The sequence below is a fragment of the Bombina bombina genome, chromosome 4 (genome assembly GCF_027579735.1).
Source record: "Bombina bombina isolate aBomBom1 chromosome 4, aBomBom1.pri, whole genome shotgun sequence".
In the NCBI taxonomy this organism is placed as follows: domain Eukaryota; kingdom Metazoa; phylum Chordata; class Amphibia; order Anura; family Bombinatoridae; genus Bombina; species Bombina bombina.
The window spans coordinates 93495161-93520795 of NC_069502.1; the positions used below are offsets into that span (position 1 = coordinate 93495161).

Here is a 25635-nt window from a genome sequence, read left to right on the forward strand (position 1 = left end):
TGTAAATGTATTTTTAAAAATATATTAGTTAATTAAATACTGAAAATATAATTGTAAAGGTTTAGTATTGCCTGTTTTATATCTATCAGTAATTGTCTTTAGCGGAAACAGATAAGATGAAAACTGTAGTTCAAACATGGTGGCGCACATTACTTTATAGACACTGAGTGAATTTTAAATTACAGGAATGGGAACAAAATAAATAATGAAAGTATATTACAAAGTTTTTTAATTACACGTAATTAAAGGGACACTGAACCCAAAAAATTTCTTTTGTAATTCAGAAAGAGCATGCAATTTTAAGCAAATTTCTAATTTACTCCTATTATCAATTTTTCTTCGTTCTCTTGCTATCTTTATTTGAAAAAGAAGGCATCTAAGCTTTTTTTGGGTTCAGTACTCTGGACAGCACTTTTTTTTTATTGGTGAATGAATTTATTCACCAATCAGCAAGGACAACCCAGGTTGTTCACCAAAAATGGGCCGGCATCTAAACTTACATTCTTGCATTTCAAATCAAGATACCAAGAGAATGGAGAAAATGTTATAATAGGAGTAAATTAGAAAGTTGCTTAAAATTTCATGCTCAATCTGAATCACGAAAGAAAATTTTTGGTTACAGTGTCCCTTTAAACATTTTTGGCCAAATTTCGAATGGAGCGCATACTTCTGCGTGCGAGTGATAAGGGATTTATTACAGGTGTTTGTGCTCCTTGGGCTTACCACTGGTATTACGGGTTGAAAGTAAACATGATCACTTGAGCACAATCACAATTTACATTAGAATGCTTGCCGCAACTTTAGAGCTCTGGTTAACTGTTTTGCGAAACAAAAAAGTTGCACAAAACAAATCAAAAATACATTACAAATTACACTTACACTCATAATAACTCTACAGTACGGTGGCCCTGTCCCCCATCGAGCTGCCATTGGTTAAATGTCTTGTCATTCATCCAGTAGCTATGACAAAGAGGCGGCCCCAAAGCCCGAGGAGTAGTGGCCAGTTTGCATTTTAGATCTTGGAGCAGGTTGTTGTGCAGCGGGGAATAGGAAAAGGGAGTTGGGCCATGCAAAGAGATACACTGTGGCTTCTGGCACCGCTGCTTTCATGTCCGCATGCCATAGCTACTGGATGAATGACAATACATGTAACCAATGGCAGCTCGATGGGAGACAGGGCCACCGTACTGTAGGGTGCGCCGGGTTGCCAGGGAAACACTCAAATAAGTCAGTATAGAGCAATCTGTTATAAGGAGGGCCAGAGGCCTGGGAAAGGATAGGGCGAGGTAGTATGGGGATTAACCCTGGCCGGTATTAAACATGTTCAAGGAATTTTATGGGGAAAGAAATTAAAGCACTGATGTCTGCGCCCAGGAAAGCCATGACGCAACACGCATGCGCATTAAGGTCAAACAGCTGATGTCACGTCAGAGGATGTGATCATGTGACGTGGTTCCCTAATTTCACGGGTTCGCTATTTTCTCAGAACACTGGCACTTGTTAAATGGAAGCCCATAGATTACCTCTTATCTCATTTGTAAACGTATTAAGTAACAGAAACAACACAGAAGTTAAAGAATGTTGTCGTTACTAGCAACATTACAAGTGTAATGTGATGTGGTCTCATGCTTGTGGGGTCACATCACTTTTTGACATTGAGGATAAAACTAAGCTTACCAAGACAGCTGCATATCTTAGTACTTTATGGTCATTCTCCAGCATTTTAATGACATCTTTCTTGGGAGGTTTGGGAACCAGCATAAGACAGTTCTGAATCGAGTCCTCAAGCAATCCGAATCCATTATAGGGTGGCAGCTCCTGTACAAGAGTATTTATAGATAAACATAAAATTATAGTGAAAACACAATTAGTCTATATGTGCTTTATTTCATATCATATTTGTATTGTGCAAATCAAAATCATATGATTAAGGGACACTGAACCCAAAATTTTTCTTTTGTGATTCAGATAGAGCATGCAATTTTAAGCAACTTTCTAATTTACTCCTATTATCAATTTTTCTTCATTCTCTTGCTATCTTTATATGAAAAAGAAGGCATCTAAGCTTTTTTTCTTGGTTCAGCACTCTGGACAGCAGTTTTTGATTGGTGGATGAATTTATCCACCAATCAACAAGGACAACCTAGGTTGTTCACCAAAAATGGGCCGGCATCTAAACTTACATTGTTGCATTTCAAATAAAGATACCAAGAGAATAAAGAACATTTGATAATAGGAGTAAATTAGAAAGTTGCTTAAAATTTCATGCTCTATCTGAATCACAAAAGAAAAAAAAATTGGGTTCAGTGTCCCTTTAAGTATCTACTCATTCATATGTACAAAAGCCAGTGAATTCCTGAGCTCACTTACGGGAAATTCAAGACTTCAACTTTGTACCCTGTGCACCTGCAGTGACGTCTGTCTGGGTACTGCGTGTATCATATGCTTGTGTCACTGCACATCATAAAAATTTGTTTTATACCTTCATATTCCCTCCCTCGTTTTCACACTCAGCAAACTGTAACTTCCCCACCTGTCTCTAAAATTCCAGCCACAAACTTATTAAACAACTTTCTAAATTAATTCTAGTATCAATTTTTCTTTGTTCTATTGGTATCTGTGGTTGAAAAGCAGGAACATAAGCTTAGGAGCCGGCACATTTCTGGAACACTATATGGCAGCAGCTTTTCATGAATATTATCCATTTGCAAGAGCACTAGATTGCAGCACTATTTCCTGCCATGTAGTGCTCCAGATGCCTACCTGGGTATCTTTTCAACAAAGAATATAATGGGAATGAAGCAGATTTGAAAATAGAAGTCAATTGGAAACTCTGTCTAAATGACAAAAGAAAAATGTGGTTTTCATATCCCTTTAACATATAAATGACCAGAGGATATTGTACTATACAATTTTCTCCCCTTTAATGAGTTCCATATGATCCATATTACCTGCTGGTGTATTCAATTGTTTACAAACAGCCCCTGGCTTTTACCTTTATGTTGACATTTGAAATAGTTGATTGTGCCTATCGAAACCGCCACCTATACTAAAAAATGTCAATGCTGCAGTATTGCAGAATACAGCCAAATACATTAGAATACATTAGAATAACATGTAGGTGTATTTTTACAATTATATTAGTTGTTTAAATATTGAAAATATACTACTATAGAGTACTTTAGTTTCTAGTAGTTTTCTCTTTATCTCTGTGCAAACAAGGCTGTGTGGAAACCCTTTTAGATAATCCTGTGTTACACACTGCCTTGTTTGCACACTCTCTTTTATAGCCTGTTTTATGTCTGTCTATTATTATTATTATCAGGTATTTGTAGAGTGCCAACAGATTCCGCAGCGCTAAACTATAATTGTCATCAGCATGAGAGATAGATAAGGTGAAACTTAAAGGGACATAAAACCCAAAATTTTTCTTTCATGATTCTGATAGAACATACAATTTTAAACAACTTTCCAATTTACTTCTGTTATCAAATTTTCTTTGTTTTCTTGCTATCCTTTGTTGAAAAGCTGGGATGTAAGCTCATGAGTGTGCACGTGTCTACAGCACTATATGGCAGCAGTTTTGCAATAATGTTATACATTAGCAGGAGCACTAGATGGCAGCACTATTTCCTAGGTATCCCTTCAACAAAGAATAACAGGAGAACAAAGCAAATTTGATAAGACAAGTAAATTGGAAACTTTTTTTTTAAATTGTATTCTGTATCTGAATATTGAAAGACTTTTTTGGGGTTTAATGTCCCTTTAAGCTAAAACATATACAAAAAGAGAGAAGGGCTCAACCTGGGAATGAATAATAGCATAATAGCTTGTTCTATGGCTAGTTACCCCCTAGCTCAAAATGTGCCTTTCACAGAAAAGAACTTTCCTGAAGCATATCAGTCTGACCCTGACTAAACAGTGCAGTCCAGCCCCGAAATACCAGGCAATCCCTCTCTGAACGAGAGAAAGCTAAAACATGGTGCCGCCCATTACTCAGTGGAGTTTAGAAAACTAACAATTACAGAGTTAAATTGCTGTTTAATATCCCCTTAAAGGGACAGTGATGTCAGATTTAAACTTCTTGATAGAGCTTGCTTTAAGCAAGTTTCCAAATTGTATTTATATTCAATGTGCTTTGTTCTTTGGCTATCCTTTGTTGAAGAGCAAACCTTGGGTAGGCTAATAAGAGCTCAGGTTATTGCAACAATGTTTGTACCAGTTGTACATTGTTGCAAACATTGCTGCTAGAATACTAAAGATACATGCACATTCATGTGCTCCTATGAGCCTACCTAGGTTTACTCTTGAAAAAAGGATAACAAGAAAAAAAAAGCAAATTTTACAATATTATTTCACTGGAAAGTTGTTAAAAATTGCACACTCTATCTAAACCATAACCATACTGTCCCTTTAACTATGAACTATTATTTATTATTAAATCATAGTATGATGTATATAGTAGTATTTCATTGTAGGAAATCCATCCTACTGCAGAATTGCAGCTAAAACATTGCAATTAAAAAAAATTATTGCAATCTGTGATGGGTTAGGGTTAACCTTTCAGCTGTCAGTGGGTGAAACACTTTCTTTCAATATTTTTTTTCTTTTCTCTCAGTATGTGTTTAACACCTACTCCTGTGTCATGCAGCTCCAATCACTGGTCATATTCTCATCTGGTGCAGAATAGTGGTTTCATTAGTGCAACTTTGACTTCATATTTAACTTATTTGACACATTGTACAGGAAAGGAATGTGTTTAAAAATAATGAAATAGCACTTTTTTTTTTTTTTTACTAAAATGTCCCTTTAAAGGGATACTAACCCCTCATTTTTTTTCTTTCATGATTCAGATAGCTCATGCAATTTTAAGCAACTTTCTAATTTACTCCTATTATCAATTTTTCTTTGTTCTCATGTTATCTTGATTTGAAAAAGCAGTAATAAAAGGTTAGGAGCCGGCCCATTTTTTAGTTCAGCACCTTGGTAGAGCTGCTGATTGGTTTGCTACATTTAGCCACAAATCAGCAAGTGCTACCCATGTGCTGAACAAAAAATGGTCTGGCTCTAAAGCTTACAGTACTGCTTTTTCAAATCAAGATAGCATGAGAACAAAGAAAAATTGATAATAGGTGTAAATTAGAAAGGTGCTCAAAATCTCATGCTCTATCTGAATCATGAAATTAAAAAAATTGGGTTTAGTATCCCTTTAACAAGGCGCTCCCACATTTGAGACGCCTGAGTATTTTGAATGTGAAACTTAATCAGTATTCGCTAAGTAATCAAGGCCACCCTTAGCAATTGCGGGGCCCTGGGTAAGGCAAACTTGTGGGGCCCCTCAGCCCAGCCCTCTTATTCCCCTCCCCCTGTATGTCCTGCCCCCTGTATGGCTCACCCCTGTCCCAACATTCCGTTTGTCCCATATAAAAAAATAACACTATATATTACACTTCCTGATACCATAAACGCTTCTTTATAAACTAAACACAGGATGCACATTGCACCTTATTCCCTCACCCTTAACAGTGCAGGGACCTGGTTTGGCTGCCCATCTTGCAATGGCAGTAATCTAGATGGCAGCCCAATAGCAGAAAGAGTAATCACTTTGTACCTGTGCCGCTTCTTCCTCTATCTTTTTTTTCACATCAACAGGGTGGAAATCAGTGGTGCCCAGGTTGTCACGGTAATAGTCTTGTGTGTAAGCATCACAGTCATAGATTAAAAACTTGCGCCCCAGGATTGTAATGGTTTTTCCCACAGCAAAATCTCTGGGGGAATACCAGTTGGTCACTTCCTGGTCTGAAATTTCAAGTATGCATCCTGGGAAGGTATCTAAGTGAAACAGAAGATGATCAGGCTGAAGAATATTCATTTGTGTATAATTTCCCTGAAACTCAAGGCAATATTTTATAGAGAAGCAAAACGCAATATGCAGTTGAAAGTGTCAGTAAATATTTGATTAATACCAATTTATCAGACTGCATGTAATAAAGCTTAGTTATAATCATTTCTCTATCAAAGACTATTACATTTTAATGGCTGTTTCTGTGCTAAATAAACCTACTTTTTATTATCATGCTTGTATAGGTTTATCTCTCTACACCACTGGTTTTCAAACCTGTCCTCAGACCTCCCTAACAGGCCCGATTTTGAGGATATCTGAATTGGAGTACAGGAGAAATAATCAGCTGATTAGTAACCATGGTTATTTTACCTGCTCTCACCCAAGGTAATCCTGAAAACATGGCCTGTAAAGGAGGCGTGAAGACAGGTTTGAAAACCAGTGCTCTACATTAATAGAGATGGGGAAATAAACACAGATACTTAGATATGCAATGAGCATCACTTTGCAAGTTTCAGATTAAATGTAAACATCTTTTACTTTAAGAAAAATAAAAGTCCAAAAAGAAATTGCTCTTATTTGTTAGAAGATTGTATTATTGCCCTTTAGCCTGTATTTAACCAGAACAAAGTCAGCTCCAAAGCAGGACCTAGCTAAACACATCTGGTGAGCTAATGACAAGAGGCATATGTTTGTAGCCACCAATCGCCAGAGAGCGCTTAGCACATTCCCCTTTTTTTAAACATTGTATTGAGACCACTGATTGGTCGGTATGTTCCATGTACGGGCAGGGTGGCGGGATAATTGCATGCGAGCGCAAAATATCTCTTGTGTGCAATGTTAAATTCCGGAAGTGAATTGCTACAGGAGAAGAGCTGGGGAGGACAGGGGCAAATATGTACGCCCTGTCTGCCCTTGCTTGTTAAATCAAGCCCAAAATGCCAAGTGTCATTGTTGGCTCGCTCCCGCGCCTCCCCTTATACGGTATTTTCTAGCGCCCCCAAGGGGAGGCACACCTCACACTTTGAAAACCACTGCTCTAGGCCATTGTGTGTGCATTATTACAGATCATTAAGAGATTAACATCAAATGAAGAATATATCATTGGAGTACTATGTTGTATATCTATTTTGCTTCCAATTTCTTGAAATACATTTTAAGCAACAAATCATATTATTTACAGTTAATGTACAGTCAAATACACCCAATATTCTTCACCTTTAAGGTCCTTCATAGATTTTGGTAAATGCTGCCGTTTCATTAGCACAGGGAAGGGATCTCTTCCATCATTGCGTTCATGAACCTCTCTGATCTCCACAGTGTCATCCATCAAATAATAGTGAATAATCACACGGCGCGTTTCCCCAAACATGCTCTGAGAGTCATCCCAAAGTGCAAAGAAACGAAGGACCTTTGAAGACAAATAATTCTTTATTTAGGCACTTTATTATGCTACAATTTTAATTAGTTTATTTACATTTTCTGAAGGCTTAGGTAATGTTTTGAATACCATACTATTTATTAGTAAAGAAGTGCTGATGCTAGTCAGGAGGGGCATACATACATAGTTGCCAATCCCAAACTCTATTCAGCTCGGGAATTGGCAAAGCATTGCTGCTCTGTAGCTGGCTTTAACTATGTGTTTAACATCCTTTTGGTTGCTTGTTCCCAGTGCTGTGTTCTCATTCAGTAAAAATGAATTCTTGTCCCCTCCTCCTAGTGAAGCATTAAACGGGCATAAACCCATTTTTTTTTCTATCTTGAATCCGATAGAGAATACCATATTAAACAACTTCCCAATTCCCTTCTATTATCACATTTTCTTCATTCTCTTGTTATCCATTGTTGAAAATCAGGAAGGTAAGTTCAGGAGTGTGCACGTGTCTGCAGCACTATACGGCAGCAGTTTTGCAACAGTGTTATACATTATTAAGAGAACAAGATGGCAGCACTATTACCTGTCATGTAGTGCTACAAACGTGCACGCTACCTATTTAGATATCTATTCAACAAAGAATAACATAAGAAGGAAGCAAATTTCATAAAATTCGTAAATTCAAAACTTTTTAAATTGTATTCTCCATCTGAATCATGAAAGAAAAAAAATTGGGTTTCATGCCCCGTAAAGTTCTACCACCTACCCAAATCAGTCTCTCTACTGCCTCTAGTGTCATATTGTTGATTTTACATACTGAGCGCACCAAACACCTCAAAGTGGACTGTCAACCAATTAAAGGGACATTCCAGACAAAATTGGAATCCACATGGATGCATTTGAGTTTTGAATAGAAGCATTTTTGCTATAAACATGTATTAGCAAAAATGCTTCTAATAAAAGCTATACCTGTTTTAAAAGTGTATTTACGTATGCACCGTGCACCAGCATTTCAAACACATCACTTGCACAGAGAGCCTAAGCTCTTGTACCATCTGATAATGACTCAGTTTGTTAATTGCTGATATAATACAAGCCCCACTGGTTCTCTGAGCAACTGCAGCATTTAAAATATTGGTGTACTGAGAATATCTAGCTATGCATCACATGCACATGCATGGAAAAATGTTAACATTAAACAGTGATAACTTTTATTAGAAGCATTTTGCTAATACCTGTATATTGCAAATATGTTTCTATTCAAAGATATAATTCATCTATGTGCATTTCAATTTTGACCGTAATGTCCCTTAAACTGTAGATCAGGTCTGTATAATTTCAGCCTCTGATTTCTTCACTTCTCTTTAGTTCATTCTATTTCCTTGTGTGCCTTTCTGCTAGTTTCACCTTTCAGCCTTTTGTATGACTGAACCTATACGTGAGCATACTTATTGTCCCTTTTCCTTGCCTATTGGACCTATTTCTGGTCACGAATCTCAGTCCTCAGGCTGGACACTTAAAACTTAGAATCGCCTTTGGATCAAACCTTTGTTTTAGGATCAACGTTCCCAGGTCTTCATTTAGAACCCGTTATACTAGCTCAGCCCTGAGGGCAGGTCTCTTGTTAATGTGATGGTTAATCCTAGCATTTTTGAAACACTAGGATTTACCAGTGCAACAAATAAAAGGGACTTTCAGTCATTAAGTATAAAATACTTAAAGTGAATGTAAAGTTGAGCGTACTCACTCACATCATAGGATAGAATTTTAAAAATTAGTCAGACTTTCATTGACAAATTTGTACTATATATTGATATTCTCAGATTTTTACCATTTAATGCTATAATGATAAGCGCCGTTCCTCCGCCCACCATAATGCTTTTGACAGATGACAAAAATACAATCCACTAATCGTTGCTTTCCACCCCGGGGTGTTCAGCCCCATTGCACAAACGTCATGCCCGGGGGGGGGGGGAAACAACGATTAGTGGATTGCAGATCTGTCAATCAATTGAGCGATACGGTAGGCGGAGGAACGGCGCTTATCGTTATAGCATTAAAAGGTAAAAATCTGAAAATATTAATCAATAGTACAAATTTGATTAATGAAAGTCTGCCTATTTTTTTAAATTCTATCCTATGACGTGAGCGAGTACGCTCAACTTTACATTCACTTTAAAGTGAATATACAGTTTACTGTTACTGAATACTGCAATGCATGTATAATTAGTCCCTTGATGTAGTCGCTAACTTTTTTTAAAAGCAAAACTATTGTTTTTAAAATAAATAGTGTTTATAATTTCTACCTTTTTACTTGCGACTCTTCCCCATCCATACTTCCTTGTTCGGATCGTGTGACGTCTCCATCGGTCCCACCCGCTTTCTACGTCACTCCAAAGCGCGTGCACGATCTTGATTTTCACTGCGCATGCGTCAAACTCCGTAACTGACACATAGTATTCAATGAATGAATTACTACATTCATTGAGTACTATATCATTGTGGCTAGCAGCTGCATTTTTGCGATCGGCTAACCGCTCTGTAAATATCCATAATATTTACAAGTTTGAGAAATGATCCCTACTGAGCATGCACGTCTTGTGAACGAGCATGTGGAATCTACAGTGTTATTCCGGGCTTAACGCATGCGCATATTAATCGTGTCACGTAGATGATAGTGTGCTGAACACCCTGGGGGGGGGGGGGAGACGATAATTGGTTGAATCAATCTGACTCGCCTGTCAATCAGTCAGTCAAAATAGCGGGCGGAGAAACGAAGTTCATCATATGAAGTTTTAAATGTAAAAAACTGCAGTAAATAATTATATTTAAAAAATATGATGAATTAAAATTTGTTTTTGTTATTTTTCAAAGATCTATACACCTACGTGACCGAGTTGTCTTAACTTTACATTCACTTTAATGCTGAAAGTTCCTTTTTTCGTCTGCAGCATTCGCTGTGCTGAGCGCCTAAGGCCGCCCAAGGCAAAACACTATTTTACAGTGAGGTGATCTTAGCCAATAGCATGCTAGCTATCCAGCATAATGCCAGCTGGTCTGTACGGCTATTGGCTAAGAGGTGGAAACGTCACCTCATTGAAAATTAGTGTTCTGCTTGCTTGAGGCTTCATGACTGAAAGTCCCCTTTATTTGGTGCACTGGTAAATCCTTGCTAGGATTTACTATCACTTTAAGGTCAGTTAAAATTCCTTTTGTTTCTAGAGCTCATACAGAATTACTTAAACCTTCTAACATCTGGATAACTCGAAACAGTAAACATAAAAAACAATCAACTCCTCTATGGTATCTTTGGCTAACAAATGACCGATATCATTTTCATTAAAAATGGACATAATCTGTTCTACTAAACCAAGGGACATCATGATTGAGAGCTTGTTTGCCTAGTAAATTCTACAACATGACCCTTCAAAGACATTCAAATGTGGATGGAATTTGAACTGACTTTAAACGTTCCTTAAAGGGACCGTCTACCTGAAATGTTTTATTGTTTAAAAAGATAGATGATCCCTTTATTACCCATTCCCCAGTTCTGCATAACCAACACAGTTATATTAAGATACTTTTTACCTCTGTGATTACCTTGTATCTAAGCCTCTACAGACTGCCCCCTTATCGCAGTTCTTTTGACAGACTTGCATTTTAGCCAATCAGTGCTGACTCATAAATAACTCCACCGGATTGTTATCTATATGACACACATGAACTAGCACTGTCTAACTATGAAAAACTGTAAGAGGTTACCATCAATAGTTTAGAAATCAGTTTGAGCCTACCTAGGTTTAGCTTTCAAAAAAAGAATACCAAGAGAACAAAGCAAATTTGATGATAAAAGTAATTTGGAAAGTTTTTTAAAATTGCATGCCCTATCTGAATCATGAAAGTTTAATTATGACTTGACTGTCCCTTTAAGTATTTATCATCTGTAGGTATGTTTATATCACTGCAGACTTTCAATTAAGGCAAATTAATGAATCTGCAAGAGCCCCTTTAATAAGACAGCTTAAAGGGACACTGAACCCCAATTTATTCTTTCGTGATTCAGATAAAGCATGCAATTATTATTTTTTTATTGAAGTTATGAGAAAGACAAACAAAGGCAAAAATAACATACAGAATTCATCCAGAGAGAATAATGACATCCAAGCAAGGTATACATTACAGCAACATATCATGTCACAAAGGGGTGTGATAGAGTTTTTGGACTGAATAAAATGGAACTTCATTTTAAAATATGTTATAAGACATATGCTCCCCACAACGACAGAGGAAATATTCTTCATTATCTAAACTGATGATGTCAGTATGTGGGGAGTTGGCTTTTGTTTTGGCCCCTTCTGGAACGTAGTATGTGGGGGAGGGGAAAAGTCCAGCGGGCAAAAGCCGCTCAGGTTAATGAGGGGAAGGAAGGAGGGGCGGGGGCTATTAGGATGAGTCTGTGAAGGAGTAAGGAGAGTGAGATGAGGACACTTGGTATGGGTGCAAAGGGTAAATAAAAGGTAACAACTTGAACACATCCAAAACATATTATGATGTAAAATTAGTGAGTGCTGGGAGGCAGGTAAGATGATGTTCCCAGTACCATTTATCAGAGGTGTAAAGATCAAACCTAAAGGCTATCATTAATACAGTTCCTTAGGGAAAAGGTGTCACTGTACATCTTTGGTTACACATGTGAGAAGGTTCAATGTTAAGTTCTGATATACATATTGCTAAAGTTATAAAATGCCTACATAGATAAATATGTTACAATAATTAACAGAGAGCCCACTAAGTCAGGTCTACACAGATGAAGTATAAAGTAGTATTCTACATTGGTAGACATCGGTCATGTGATATGTATCAGACAATTTAAAACAATGAGACCCATAAGATACTGAGTCTAAAGGCATCACTAGTAGTAAGCCGGTGAACTCTTAAGTCACCAAAATTTATACCAAATTTTGGAAGCTATGTTCCAGTATAATGGCTTGGTGGGAGATCGTCGCCTTCGAAATGCAAGAAATAAAATATGAGCTAGGAGCGATGTATTAGTGAATAGAATAGTGTACTAGTTTATGGAACTTCTATCCTAAGAGCATAGGGCTGCTGGATAGAGGTGAAGACGTGACATCTGGATTAAGCTTATAATACAAATATAACTAAATAGTAAGGCTATCCTTGCTACATAACAGGGATATGGCATGTAATAATACAGTATGTAGCCTAACGTATAAACTCCTTGACAGTGCAGAGTGTAGTAGGATGCTAGTACAACCCAAGTTGGGTAGAGTATCAGATGTCCACAACCTTTAAATGAAGGAAATATATATAGTTAGTTTGGGACCGTTTTTAGTGTTGAATAGGGGAACAGCTATGAAAGACACTTGAGAGCTATAGTAATAATCATCCAAAATGATAACTATAAGTCAGGACTTTATATTAACTTGTATAAAGAGGTTATTTGTTTTCACAATAGCTATTAGAAGGCTAGTGAGGGCTATAGGGAAAGAGAGGTCACCCTTAGTTCCTTGGGTCTAGTCTAAAAATCCAGGATATCAACCTTGTTTATTAAAATAGCTACGTCTCCCTGTCATGGCCGCTGGCAGGGAGAGACCTTCTGAATGAAAACAAAGGTGGAATAGCCTCTCTTAACCCCTTAATGACCACAATGTACCCTGTATGTCACTGGTCGTTCAGGTTTTTTTCAGGACATAATAGCACAAGTCTAACAAGAACACGCTATTAATGCACTCCCTCCAGTAGGCTTTGTGGAATAGAGCAGTCTCAATGCTGGTGGCAAGACCGCGCTATAAAACAATCAAGTCCGAAAAAATGGCCAGTGACATACAGGGTACGTCGCTGGTCCTTAAGGGGTTAAAATCAGGATTACCCAGATTAGACTTTCAATACGTAGACTTTAACATAATGGGGAGTCCTAATGTGTGAGTATACAAAATGCATTGAGACTATGAGGAGTAATATGGAAAGCTACTGGAATTAAAAACCGATTGATACCTCTCCCTGTTGTATGGTATACAGAGTTGAATACTATTAATAAATGATTATAATAAGTAACCTTAGGCTATCAAAATAAGCCTCTAACTTTCAATATATAAGAGGAATATAAAGGAAAAAAGTCATAATAGAGATTTTCTTAAGATAGCTATGTAGCTCAGTGCTGGAAGTTCCCGGACTTACATGAAGTAAGTGAGTGAGTGAACTAGGAATTAGATGGTTGTATACAGTATCATGTTAGAGTGTCATGTGTCTCTAAAATATCAGTAAACAACGTCATGTGTAGAGACACTTCTGAGAACAACATATTAAGACAACCAGGCTCTGAAGAACCCTAAGAAAAAAAGCTTATAACCCATCTAACATATATTTCAGCGATCAGTGATGTCAGTCATGGCATCCGATCGGCACAGAAATGACATATTTGTCAGGGAGAGTCCTGGACAATAGGGAACACAAACAGTCTAACCAACCCCAGTCTGTATGTCACACACTTCAGGACATCTTCGATCCGGGGAGCAAATCAGTTTGCATACCAATAAAAAGCCAAGACACTTTGTAAGATGATTGCACCTGCTACTGTTTGCACAACTAGTCATTGGTAACGATGAGTGTGCGTTGTGGGAGGCTATTCAAATGTGGTTTATCCAGGATCCCGTCTGGTAGCTTGTAGATACAAAGGGACTCACCCTCAGTTAAAACCTTGATGCCAGCTGAAATCGAGGGCGGGTGGGTGTCCCAGCTCGCATCAACTGAATTAGAAATGCCCGTATAGACTGTTCCATGAGGGATGCGAGGTCCGGTATCTAGAGGCTCAGGGCCACCCATCTGGGAAAGTAATTCCTTCTTTTGAGGCTTCTGTATCATTGGTGTACAATCAGCTACCACATTAGTAACGCAGCTAGGGGTAAAGAATGCTTCCACTTCCTCAGCTAGGAACCTAAGATGTTCCTTAATGTCAATTTATATATTGGTAGATATAAGATCGCTGTAGGTTGTCATGCTGGTATCGTGGGTATTGTCGCTCTGTTAAGTCCCAGATCAGAAGTCGAGGTGATTGATAGCAAGTGAAGATAGCTTGCCGTTATGACGAACTGTCTGCTGAGCTGATGTAATCTAAGTGGAAGACTATCGTTTCGGATTTAGATATGCCACTATTCATTCACAGCCCGCCATTGTTGTTGTTCAGTCGGAGCGGCGTTGAGGCTTGCATAGTAAGATATAGCAGGATTTGCATTGAGGGTATATCAAGAATAAGAGCTCACCTTCTCCCCAAATTGAGTGGCTTATAGTTGCTAGGAGGTGCTTTTTAATATCTTTCTCTCTTGCGTGATTCTCAGCATGCAATTTTTAACAACTTTCTAATTTACTCCTATTATCACATTTTCTTCATTCTCTTGGTATCTTTATTTGAAAAGCAAGAATGTAAGTTTAGATGCCGGCCCATTTTTGGTGGACAACCTGGGTTGTTCTTGCTGATTGGTGGATAAGTTCACCCACCAATAAACAAGTGCTGTCCAGGGCTTGAACCAAAAATTGGCTGGCATCTTAGCTTAGATGCCTTCTTTTTCAAATAAAGATAGCAAGAGAACAAAGAAACATTGATAATAGGAGTAAATTAGAAAGTTGCTTAAAATCTGAATCAGAAGAAAAAAATTTGGGTGATAAATAATTTCCCAGACAGAGAATTTCAAGACGTTCGCGCTGACACCCATGGTAAGTTTCCCAGAGGCAGTTGCGGCGCCCGAGGCTCTGATTAGAACAGAGCACTCTGGAGCGTATCTGCCCTCGGACGAAATCGGAACATTCTGTTCTTTATTTATTACATTCTTCGGCTTCTTTTTCAATAAACAATTTACATGAGAGAAACAAACTTTTCTAAAACGCTAAATTTTTTTTTTTTTGCACTTTAACTAGTGCCTAGTAGGTAATGTGCAGATTACCTAGGTAATGTGAGAAATGAAACAATTTTTCTGCACTTTAACTGATCACCCTAGTTAATCTGCAGATTAGCTAAGTAATGTGCACATTAACTGATTTCTGCACTTTAACTGTAACACATATATATATCCTATATTATAAAAGACAAGAGTTTGTCTGAAGCCGTCATGCGCAGTTCAGACAAACTCTTGCAGCTGATCGCACGCGCACCCACCCGGCAGCAGAGCGAGGACCCGGCAGTACAGCTGATCAGTGAAAGAAAGCAGCGCGAGGACCGGCAATTGAAGGCGCGCACAGGAGAGAGAGAGAGAAGAGAGAAGAGAGAAGAGAGAAGAGAGAGAGAGAGAGAGAGAGAGAGAGATCACAACACGGCCCGTGTCAACGGGCTTTAGGACTAGTATGTCCATAATTTGCTCCAGGAGAAGAGATAAGATAAATATTTTCAACATGCTTTTCCAAGCATTTTATCCCTGGACTACAAAACAATTCCAAAATGACAACAATGACATTTTGCAATGCAGTTTTAAACAACTTTCTAATTTATTTATATTATCAAATTTTCTGTGTTCTCTTGGTATCTTTTATTGAAAACCAGGGGCGTAAGCTTAGGAGTGTGCACATTTCTGGAGCACTACATCGCAGGAGTTTTGCAAGAATGTCATCCATATGTAAGAGCACTAAATGGTTGCACTATTTCCTTTCATGTAGTGCTTCAGATGCCTACCTAGGTATCTCTTCGACAAAGAATACCATAAGAACGAAGCAAATATCATAATAGAACTAAATTGGAAACTTTCTTAAAATTGCTCTGTGTTTATCACAAACAAACATTTTTGGGTTTAATATCTTTATGGGGCTCCAGCACATATAGAGACTATTACCTTCCTGTCCATGGTAAGGAATTGCTTCAGCTTATCAAAGTCAGATGGGGTGGTATATGTGCGGTCTGGCTGCACACGGCGTAAGGTGAATGGATCTGTTGGGATATGTTCGGGCGTGTTTAATTCAATGCCCTCGCTTTCAAGAAATTCCTGAAAAAAGTAAAATATATAGATTAATCTCCCTGTTCTCTAGATAGCCCAAATAGTTTGTTTAGCTCCCAAAGTACAGATAGTAAATGGTAAACTATTAAGAAATAATGGTGCTAAAAAGCTAGGGTGGTATGGATAAAAATCAAAGATAATAACAAAATATTATATCATGAGTTTTACTGAAACGCTGTAATAATATACAATATGAAAACATACATTATAAAATGTTGTGGCCACAACTCAAGGTACAATAAATACAAAAATCAGTGCAAAAAATAAATACATAAAATGTTTTAAAAAATGAGATTCACAATGTCCGGAAAAGAACTTACCGTGTAGTTTGTGACACGTGACCAGGATCGAAGAGGAGACACCGCAAAGTTGGAAGCTTACTGACACAAACTACACGGCCAAGTCAAGTGCTTCTGGCGGCATAACAAAAACTGTCCCTTCAGACAGAACATTTGAGAGAAAAAAAAAACATCAGAGGTCCAAAAAGATTCCCCAGGTAATCCCGGTAAAACTCTCCATTGAGGATCATACTACATCTATAGGGGCATATTTATCAAAGTGCGAGCGGACATGATACGATGTAGCATATTATGTCCGCTGCACATCGATAAATGCCGACAGTATTGCACAAGCAGTTCACCAATCGGCCGCTAGTATTCGATCGGGTTGATTTCTGTCCGCCGCCTCAGAGCAGGGTGGACCATTATGGAGCAGCAGTCTTTAGACCGCTGCTTCATAACTTCTGAAGGCTCTCCGGAAACAACGGGTATCAAGCTCCAATCGGAGCTTGATATTTCGTCCCCATAGAGTGTCAAGTTCTTTTTCTAGACATTGTGAATCTTATTTCTTGCATTTATCTTTTGCACTAATTTTTGTATTTATCGTACCGTGAGTTGTGGTCACAACGTTTTATAATGTATGTTTTTATATTGTATATTATTACTGCTTTTGAGTAAAACTCATGATATATTTTATTATTATCTTTCATTTTTTTTTTATTTTTTTTTTTAAAGAGCTTTATTGAGAAATAAATCAAACAACATTAATAAAAATAACAGACTTTGCAGACAGTGGTACAATATTATAAAGTCTCCATGCAAGGAGTCCACAAATCCTATAAATCCCAATTAGCTCCATGTCTAAATTTTCAAAAAAAAATTCCTTTAACATGTGCAATGTCTTACAGCCGAAGACATTGCGCGAATATGACATAAATACTTAATATATAATCATGTCCACAATATAAATATAAAGATTAATAACCTACCCTAGTGCACTGCCAAGCAAGGTAGGTACTGCATATTATCTTTCATTTTTATCCACACAACCCTAGCTTTTTAGCGTTTCCCATTATTTCTAAAAAAGTAAATCAATCATAGTATTTTTTTATGTTTTTTGTGTCACAGCAAATTATAGCTATACACAGTAATTACTGTATCTTTCAGTGGAGAAAGACAAGAAAGCTTTGTACTTTATCTATAATGAAGGTTTACTGATATTTTCCAAGTAGTGGCTGCTACAATATTGCAACATTTTGGTAGCTAAACCCTAGCCCCAATTATCCTAGTGACGGCAGGCAATATCTTAGCCAATGCAATGACACTGTCACCGTGGTATTGTGGACTAAAAGACAGTTTCTGCAACGTTTACCGCCAATTACTGAAAAAAGATTAACAAAGATTTCTGCAAAATTGCTAAAATAATGAATGTTGGAACGTGCTTAACAAACGTAATATAAAATATTTAATTAAGAGTAGTAAAAAACCTGCAGTATTCTATCATTATTTATTTTGCTTCCTTTTTGGTAATATATGTCTGAAAAGTGTGTTTTCCAATTCTGAGAATTGTGAGTGCACACTGTAGACTTCACAAACAAAAGTGATTAGATAAGATACTGCAAAACAATGGAAGTTTTGCTAGAAATGATAATAAATAGCCTTTACTCAATAACAACTCTGGATCAGTTCCTCCGATAAAGCAAGCGACGGGGAGACTTTGCCTGTTGTAAAACAATTGCAGCAAACAAGTTGGGAATGTAATGTGAAAATTATCATACTTGATATATATATATTCATTCCAATACTAAACAAAAGTAAATATATGGGCCTAGATTACAAGTGGAGTGCAAAAATGTCAGCTCTAAGATCACTAGAGCGCAACCCATAGTGCGAAACCTAGGGCACACTAACATCTGATGGTCAGATATCACTGGTGCACTAAATCCATGGGCATAGGAACCAAAAAGATCTGGGGGGGTTGTATTTTTACTGGCAGGGTATAGACAAATTATATATATATATATATATATATATATATATATATATATATATATATATATATATATATACCCACATATACTAGTGTCTTTCTGTCTGTGCCACAGTGCCCCAGGTGATCTAAATTAGTTCATTCAGCTTCAGTTTTTCAAAGAATAAATCCTATATAAGTACATTAATAATATATATTGCCCCTTGTAGTGAATATTAATGTATTAATAGTAATTAATTAAAGGGACATGAAACCTAAAATTTGTCTTTCTTGATTCGACTTGAGAATACAATTTTAAACAACTTTCCAATTTACTGTACTTTTATTATCTAATTTTCTTAATTCTCTTTGTATCCTTTGTTGAAGAAACAGAAGTGCACTACTGAAACTAGCTGAATGCATTGGATGAGCCAATAAGATGAGGCATATACATGCAGCCACCAATCGGCAGCTCCTTAATATACCTAGATATCCTTTTCAACAAAGGATACCACGAAGAAAACTAAACAAATTAAAGGTAATTTGGAAAGTTGCTTAAAATCTGAATCATGAAAGAAAAAAGTTGGGTTTCATGTCCCTTTAATATAAATGGTCCTTATAGGTTAAATATATGTGATCCATTATAAGCGATTTCATTTGCACTGCCCTTATAAGTAAAAAAAAAAAAGAATTCATGCTGCTGAAAGCTAAACACAGACAGCATATTTTTAATATTTTATACAGCCTAAAGCACCTGCACACAGGTTACACCCCATCCCCTGGTTTCTACGCCCATAGCTAAATCCCTCACAAAATAGACTTCTATGGGGCGTAAAGAAAAGCACGTACTAGCTATCTATCACTCAAGCGCTAACGTTAAGGTATGTTAATATATACGTGTTATAGAAATAAATGTTTAAGCAGGGAGTTAAAGGAATACAGTATATGACAAGGTGTTGGTCTGGTAAATCTCTTTTACTTTTTGTTGACTTGTAATACCAGATTGTGTGCTATTTTTAGCTCAGGGTTGTGATATGAATAACACACCCTGCACTATTGATAGCCCTCTACTTCTAATCTAGGCCTTACAATTCTATGTCCCTTTAATTGTGTTGTAGTTTGCCTGACTTTGCTATATAGTCCCAGAGATTTCTTGGCTACCAGAGAGGGTTACATTATTTTGCACACAATGGTACTGCATGCTACTATGGCAGCCAAGGAATTAAAGAGCCGTTGCTGGATGGTTCTACAATACTCATTGAGTAACACTGACCCCTCAAGTATAATAAAATAAAATTAATAGTGGACCATTTTGGGCTAGAAACAGATTTCTGCCTTGTTGATCTACCTGTGTGAATTTGTTGCAGTTGACAATACGAAATGTCCTTCCATACAGAGTAATATTGACGCCTAAGTTTAGGTCCTTCCAGTGGTAATGATCACCAACGTCATTTTTTGGGTGTCTCTGGCGCTTTACAAAGGTGCCTTGAGGAATTCCTGAATTCTCTACAGGAGGTTCTACCACTGACATACTGTCATCTTCCAGGTAGTAATACACAAACACTCTGCGGACCCTGTAATACTCCTCAGGGGACATAGGAACAACTTCTTGGAAGAAAGCGTCAAACCTTAATACCTGCAGTATATAGGGATGAAAATTGACATACATGCTATAAATTAGTTTGTTTGTTTGCCAGGTAAGGAAGTGATTAAATGTGTGTGTGCTTGTATGTGTGTGAGTGTGTGTGTGATTCTGTGCATACGTCAATGTGTTTGTGTGTGCGATTGTGTGTGTTTCTGTGTGTGTGTGTGTGTGAGCGTATGTGTGAGTTTTTATGTGTGCGCATGTGTATGTAAATGCATGTGTGTGTGCGCGTGGGTGAGTGTCTGTGTGTAAGTGTGAGAGTGTGCTTGTTTGTGAGAGAGTGTGTATAATTGATAATGATACAGGTGATGCCATTGTTGATGTTAAAACTAATGACATTTTTTTAACGTGTGATTTTATTAAAGGGACATCAAACACTTTGAAATGGTAATATAAAATAATAAAATCGCATATATATAAAAATGTCTGCAATATACTTTCATGATTTATTTTGTCCCCTTTCATGTAATTCCATTCTGAAATTGTGAGCTTTTCAGTTTCTGTTAAAAAAACACTGTTATATTCCACACAGCCATTGGCTGCACACACTAGTGACCTATTTATAACTGTCCCTAATTGGCTGCAACAGAAAATGTCACCTAAGTTACAACATGGCAGCTCCGATTGTTTTATAAACACTAAAACTTTACACTTATTTTGTCACTATCTAAACAGCTAATGAAATTTTAAAAAATACATCTACGTGTTATGCTCAGACTAATCTTTTCTTTGAATGCATCATTTTATCTAACATTTATTTAGTGTTTAATGTCCCTTTAATAATGTCAGTAAGGAGGCGGTGAGGATTTAAGTTCAGAATATTATGGCTTCTGAATATTTAAATGAGAACTTAAATCTCAGCATTAATTATACAACATATTTTCTAGGACAGTGGATTCCTTTCCTTCATAACAGTACATAAAATGAGCTCTCTAAATCTCGTGTATTTAGCGTTACCTTTTTATCAAAGGCCACGTGAGCAGGGACAAAATCAGATTGTGGCGCCTGCTTGGATTGACCGTACGTCAGGGTCGGGAGTTTATTGGCAAGCTCATCCAGGTCAGCCTGAGACAGCTGGTTATATGTGATAGGTTCCCTTCCAATGCCAACGGTGGGGAGCAGCGGGCGGCTGTAGCCATTTCTGTACATCAGCGTCTGGGACCTATGGTAAGCTGATTTCTGGACCAAGAGATGCACAATAAGTCTGATAGATAATAGGTGATGTTTATTATACAGGTAAACAAAATTACACACATTTTACAACAATAATTGGCTTTGCAGTGCTAAGACGAGGGAGTTTCATGGTCCAGTGAAACTATAACTAAAAGTCTATATAGAATTAGCTGTAATGCTCACAAGACTTTGTGCTACTATGTACTTTAGTTTTCAGCTGTCTAGAACCACAGCAATGCACTGACAGTAACAGTAACACTGAGATATTGACCTATATATACACTGCCCCTGCTTGCTCCCCTGCAGAACATTACACCCCAGGACACAGTCACACTCAGATACTACTGACCTGTATATACACTGCCCCTGCTTGCTCCTCTGCAGAACATTACACCCCAGGACACAGTCACACTCAGGTATTGACCTGTATATACTCTGCCCCTTCTTGCTCCCCTGCAGAACATTACACCCCAGGACACAGTCACACTCAGATACTACTGACCTGTATATACTCTGCCCCTTCTTGCTCCCCTGGAGAACATTACACCCCAGGTCACAGTCACACTCAGGTACTGACCTGTATATAAACTGCCCCTGCTTGCTCCCCTGCAGAACATTACACCCCAGGACACAGTCACACTCAGGTACTGACCTGTATATACTCTGCCCCTTCTTGCTCCCCTGCAGAACATTACACCCCAGGACACAGTCACACTCAGATACTACTGACCTGTATATACTCTGCCCCTTCTTGCTTCCCTGGAGAACATTACACCCCAGGTAACAGTCAAACTCAGGTACTGACCTATATATACACTGCCCCTGCTTGCTCCCCTGCAGAACATTACACCCCAGATCACAGTCACACTCAGATACTGACCTGTATATACACTGCCCCTGCTTGCTCCCCTTCAGAACATTACACCCCAGGTCCCAGTCACACTCAGATACTGACCTGTATATACACTGCCCCTTCTTGCTCCCCTGCAGAGCATTACACCCCAGGTCCCAGTCACACTCAGATACTGACCTGTATATACACTGCCCCTTCTTGCTCCCCTGCAGAACATTACACCCCAGGTCACAGTCACACTCAGACACTGACCTGTATATACACTGCCCCTTCTTACTCCCCTGCAGAACATTACACCCCAGGTAAGTGTCACACTCAGGTACTGATCTGTATATACACTACCCCTTCTGGCTCCCCTGCAGAACATTACACCCCAGGTCACAGTCACACTCAGATACTGACCTGTATATACACTGCCCCTGCTTGCTCCCCTGCAGAACATTACACCCCAGGACACAGTCACACTCAGGTACTGACCTGTATATACACTGCCCCTGCTTGCTCCCCTGCAGAACATTACATCCCAGGTAACAGTCAAACTCAGGTACTGACCTGTATATACTCTGCCCCTTCTTGCTCCCCTGCAGAACATTACACCCCAGGTCACAGTCACACTCAGGTACTGACCTGTATATACACTGCCCCTTCTTGCTCCCCTGCAGAACATTACACCCCAGGACACAGTCACACTCAGATACTGACCTGTATATACACTGCCCCTTCTTGCTCCCCTGCAGAACATTACACCCCAGGACACAGTCACACTCAGGTACTGACCTGTATATACACAGCCCCTTCTTACTCCCCTGCAGAACTTTACACCCCAGGACACAGTCACACTCAGATACTGACCTGTATACACTGCCCCTTCTTACTCCCCTGCAGAACATTACACCCCAGGACACAGTCACACTCAGATACTGACCTGTATATACACTGCCCCTTCTTACTCCCCTGCAGAACTTTACACCCCAGGACACAGTCACACTCAGATACTGACCTGTATATACACTGCCCCTTCTTACTCCCCTGCAGAACTTTACACCCCAGGACACAGTCACACTCAGATACTGACCTGTATATACACTGCCCCTTCTTACTCCCCTGCAGAACATTACACCCCAGGTAACAGTGTCACACTCAGGTACTGACCTGTATATACACTGCCCCTTCTTACTCCCCTGCAGAACTTTACACCCCAGGACACAGTCACACTCAGATACTGACCTGTATATACACTGCCCCTTCTTACTCCCCTGCAGAACTTTACACCCCAGGACACAGTCACACTCAGATACTGACCTGTATATACACTGCCCCTTCTTACTCCCCTGCAGAACATTACATCCCAGGTAACAGTCAAACTCAGGTACTGACCTGTATATACTCTGCCCCTTCTTGCTCCCCTGCAGAACATTACACCCCAGGTCACAGTCACACTCAGGTACTGACCTGTATATACACTGCCCCTTCTTGCTCCCCTGCAGAACATTACACCCCAGGACACAGTCACACTCAGATACTGACCTGTATATACACTGCCCCTTCTTGCTCCCCTGCAGAACATTACACCCCAGGACACAGTCACACTCGGGTACTGACCTGTATATACACGGCCCCTTCTTACTCCCCTGCAGAACTTTACACCCCAGGTCACAGTCACACTCAGGTACTGACCTGTATACACTGCCCCTTCTTACTCCCCTGCAGAACATTACACCCCAGGACACAGTCACACTCAGATACTGACCTGTATATACACTGCCCCTTCTTACTCCCCTGCAGAACTTTACACCCCAGGACACAGTCACACTCAGATACTGACCTGTATATACACTGCCCCTTCTTACTCCCCTGCAGAACTTTACACCCCAGGACACAGTCACACTCAGATACTGACCTGTATATACACTGCCCCTTCTTACTCCCCTGCAGAACATTACACCCCAGGTAACAGTGTCACACTCAGGTACTGACCTGTATATACACTGCCCCTTCTTACTCCCCTGCAGAACTTTACACCCCAGGACACAGTCACACTCAGATACTGACCTGTATATACACTGCCCCTTCTTGCTCCCCTGCAGAACATTACACCCCAGGACACAGTCACACTCAGGTACTGACCTGTATATACACTGCCCCTTCTTACTCCCCTGCAGAACATTACACCCCAGGTAACAGTGTCACACTCAGGTACTGACCTGTATATACACTGCCCCTTCTTACTCCCCTGCAGAACATTACACCCCAGGACACAGTCACACTCAGATACTGACCTGTATATACACTGCCCCTTCTTGCTCCCCTGCAGAACATTACACCCCAGGACACAGTCACACTCAGGTACTGACCTGTATATACACTGCCCCTTCTTACTCCCCTGCAGAACATTACACCCCAGGTAACAGTGTCACACTCAGGTACTGACCTGTATATACACTGCCCCTCCTTGCTCCCCTGCAGAACATTACACCCCAGATCACAGTCACACTCAGATACTGACCTGTATATACACTGCCCCTCCTTGCTCCCCTGCAGAGCATTACACCCCAGATCACAGTCACACTCAGATACTGACCTGTATATACACTGCCCCTTCTTGCTCCCCTGCAGAACATTACACCCCAGGATACAGTCACACTCAGGTACTGACCTGTATATACACTGCCCCTTCTTACTCCCCTGCAGAAAATTACACCCCAGGTAACAGTGTCACACTCAGGTACTGACCTGTATATACACTGCCCCTCCTTGCTCCCCTGCAGAACATTACACCCCAGATCACAGTCACACTCAGATACTGACCTATATATACACTGCCCCTTCTTACTCCCCTGCAGAACCTTACACCCCAGGACACAGTCACACTAAGATACTGACCTGTATATACACTGCCCCTTCTTGCTCCCCTGCAGAACATTACACCCCAGGACACAGTCACACTCAGGTACTGACCTGTATATACACTGCCCCTTCTTACTCCCCTGCAGAACATTACACCCCAGGTAACAGTGTCACACTCAGGTACTGACCTGTATATACACTGCCCCTCCTTGCTCCCCTGCAGAACATTACACCCCAGATCACAGTCACACTCAGATACTGACCTGTATATACACTGCCCCTTCTTGCTCCCCTGCAGAACATTACACCCCAGGACACAGTCACACTCCGGTACTGACCTGTATATACACTGCCCCTTCTTGCTCCCCTGCAGAACATTACACCCCAGGACACAGTCATACTCAGGTACTGACCTGTATATACACTGCCCCTTCTTGTTCCCCTGCAGAACATTACACCCCAGATCACAGTCACACTCAGGTACTGACCTGTACATACACAGCCCTTCCTTACCCCCTGCAGAACATTACACCCCAGGTCACAGTCACACTCAAGTACTGACCTGTATATACACTGCCCCTCCTTACCCCCCGCAGAACATTACATCCCAGGTCACAGTCACACTCAGATACACACTGTTACTTACCTGTATAT

General features: G+C 39.4%; 1 protein-coding gene across 2 annotated transcripts in view; it reads right to left on the minus strand.

Moving 5' to 3' along the window:
• EFHC1 (EF-hand domain containing 1) overlaps positions 1–25635 on the minus strand; it is a 53976-nt gene that overhangs the window by 26639 nt on the left and 1702 nt on the right. For both annotated transcript variants that reach the window (XM_053708922.1, XM_053708921.1), the window contains exons 2-7: positions 21066–21287; positions 19812–20099; positions 16055–16204; positions 7061–7253; positions 5612–5832; positions 1678–1818 (exon numbers count right to left, since the gene is read on the minus strand). In XM_053708922.1, the coding sequence (XP_053564897.1) occupies positions 1678–1818; positions 5612–5832; positions 7061–7253; positions 16055–16204; positions 19812–20099; positions 21066–21287 (1215 nt within the window). The remainder of the gene's footprint in view (positions 1–1677; positions 1819–5611; positions 5833–7060; positions 7254–16054; positions 16205–19811; positions 20100–21065; positions 21288–25635) is intronic.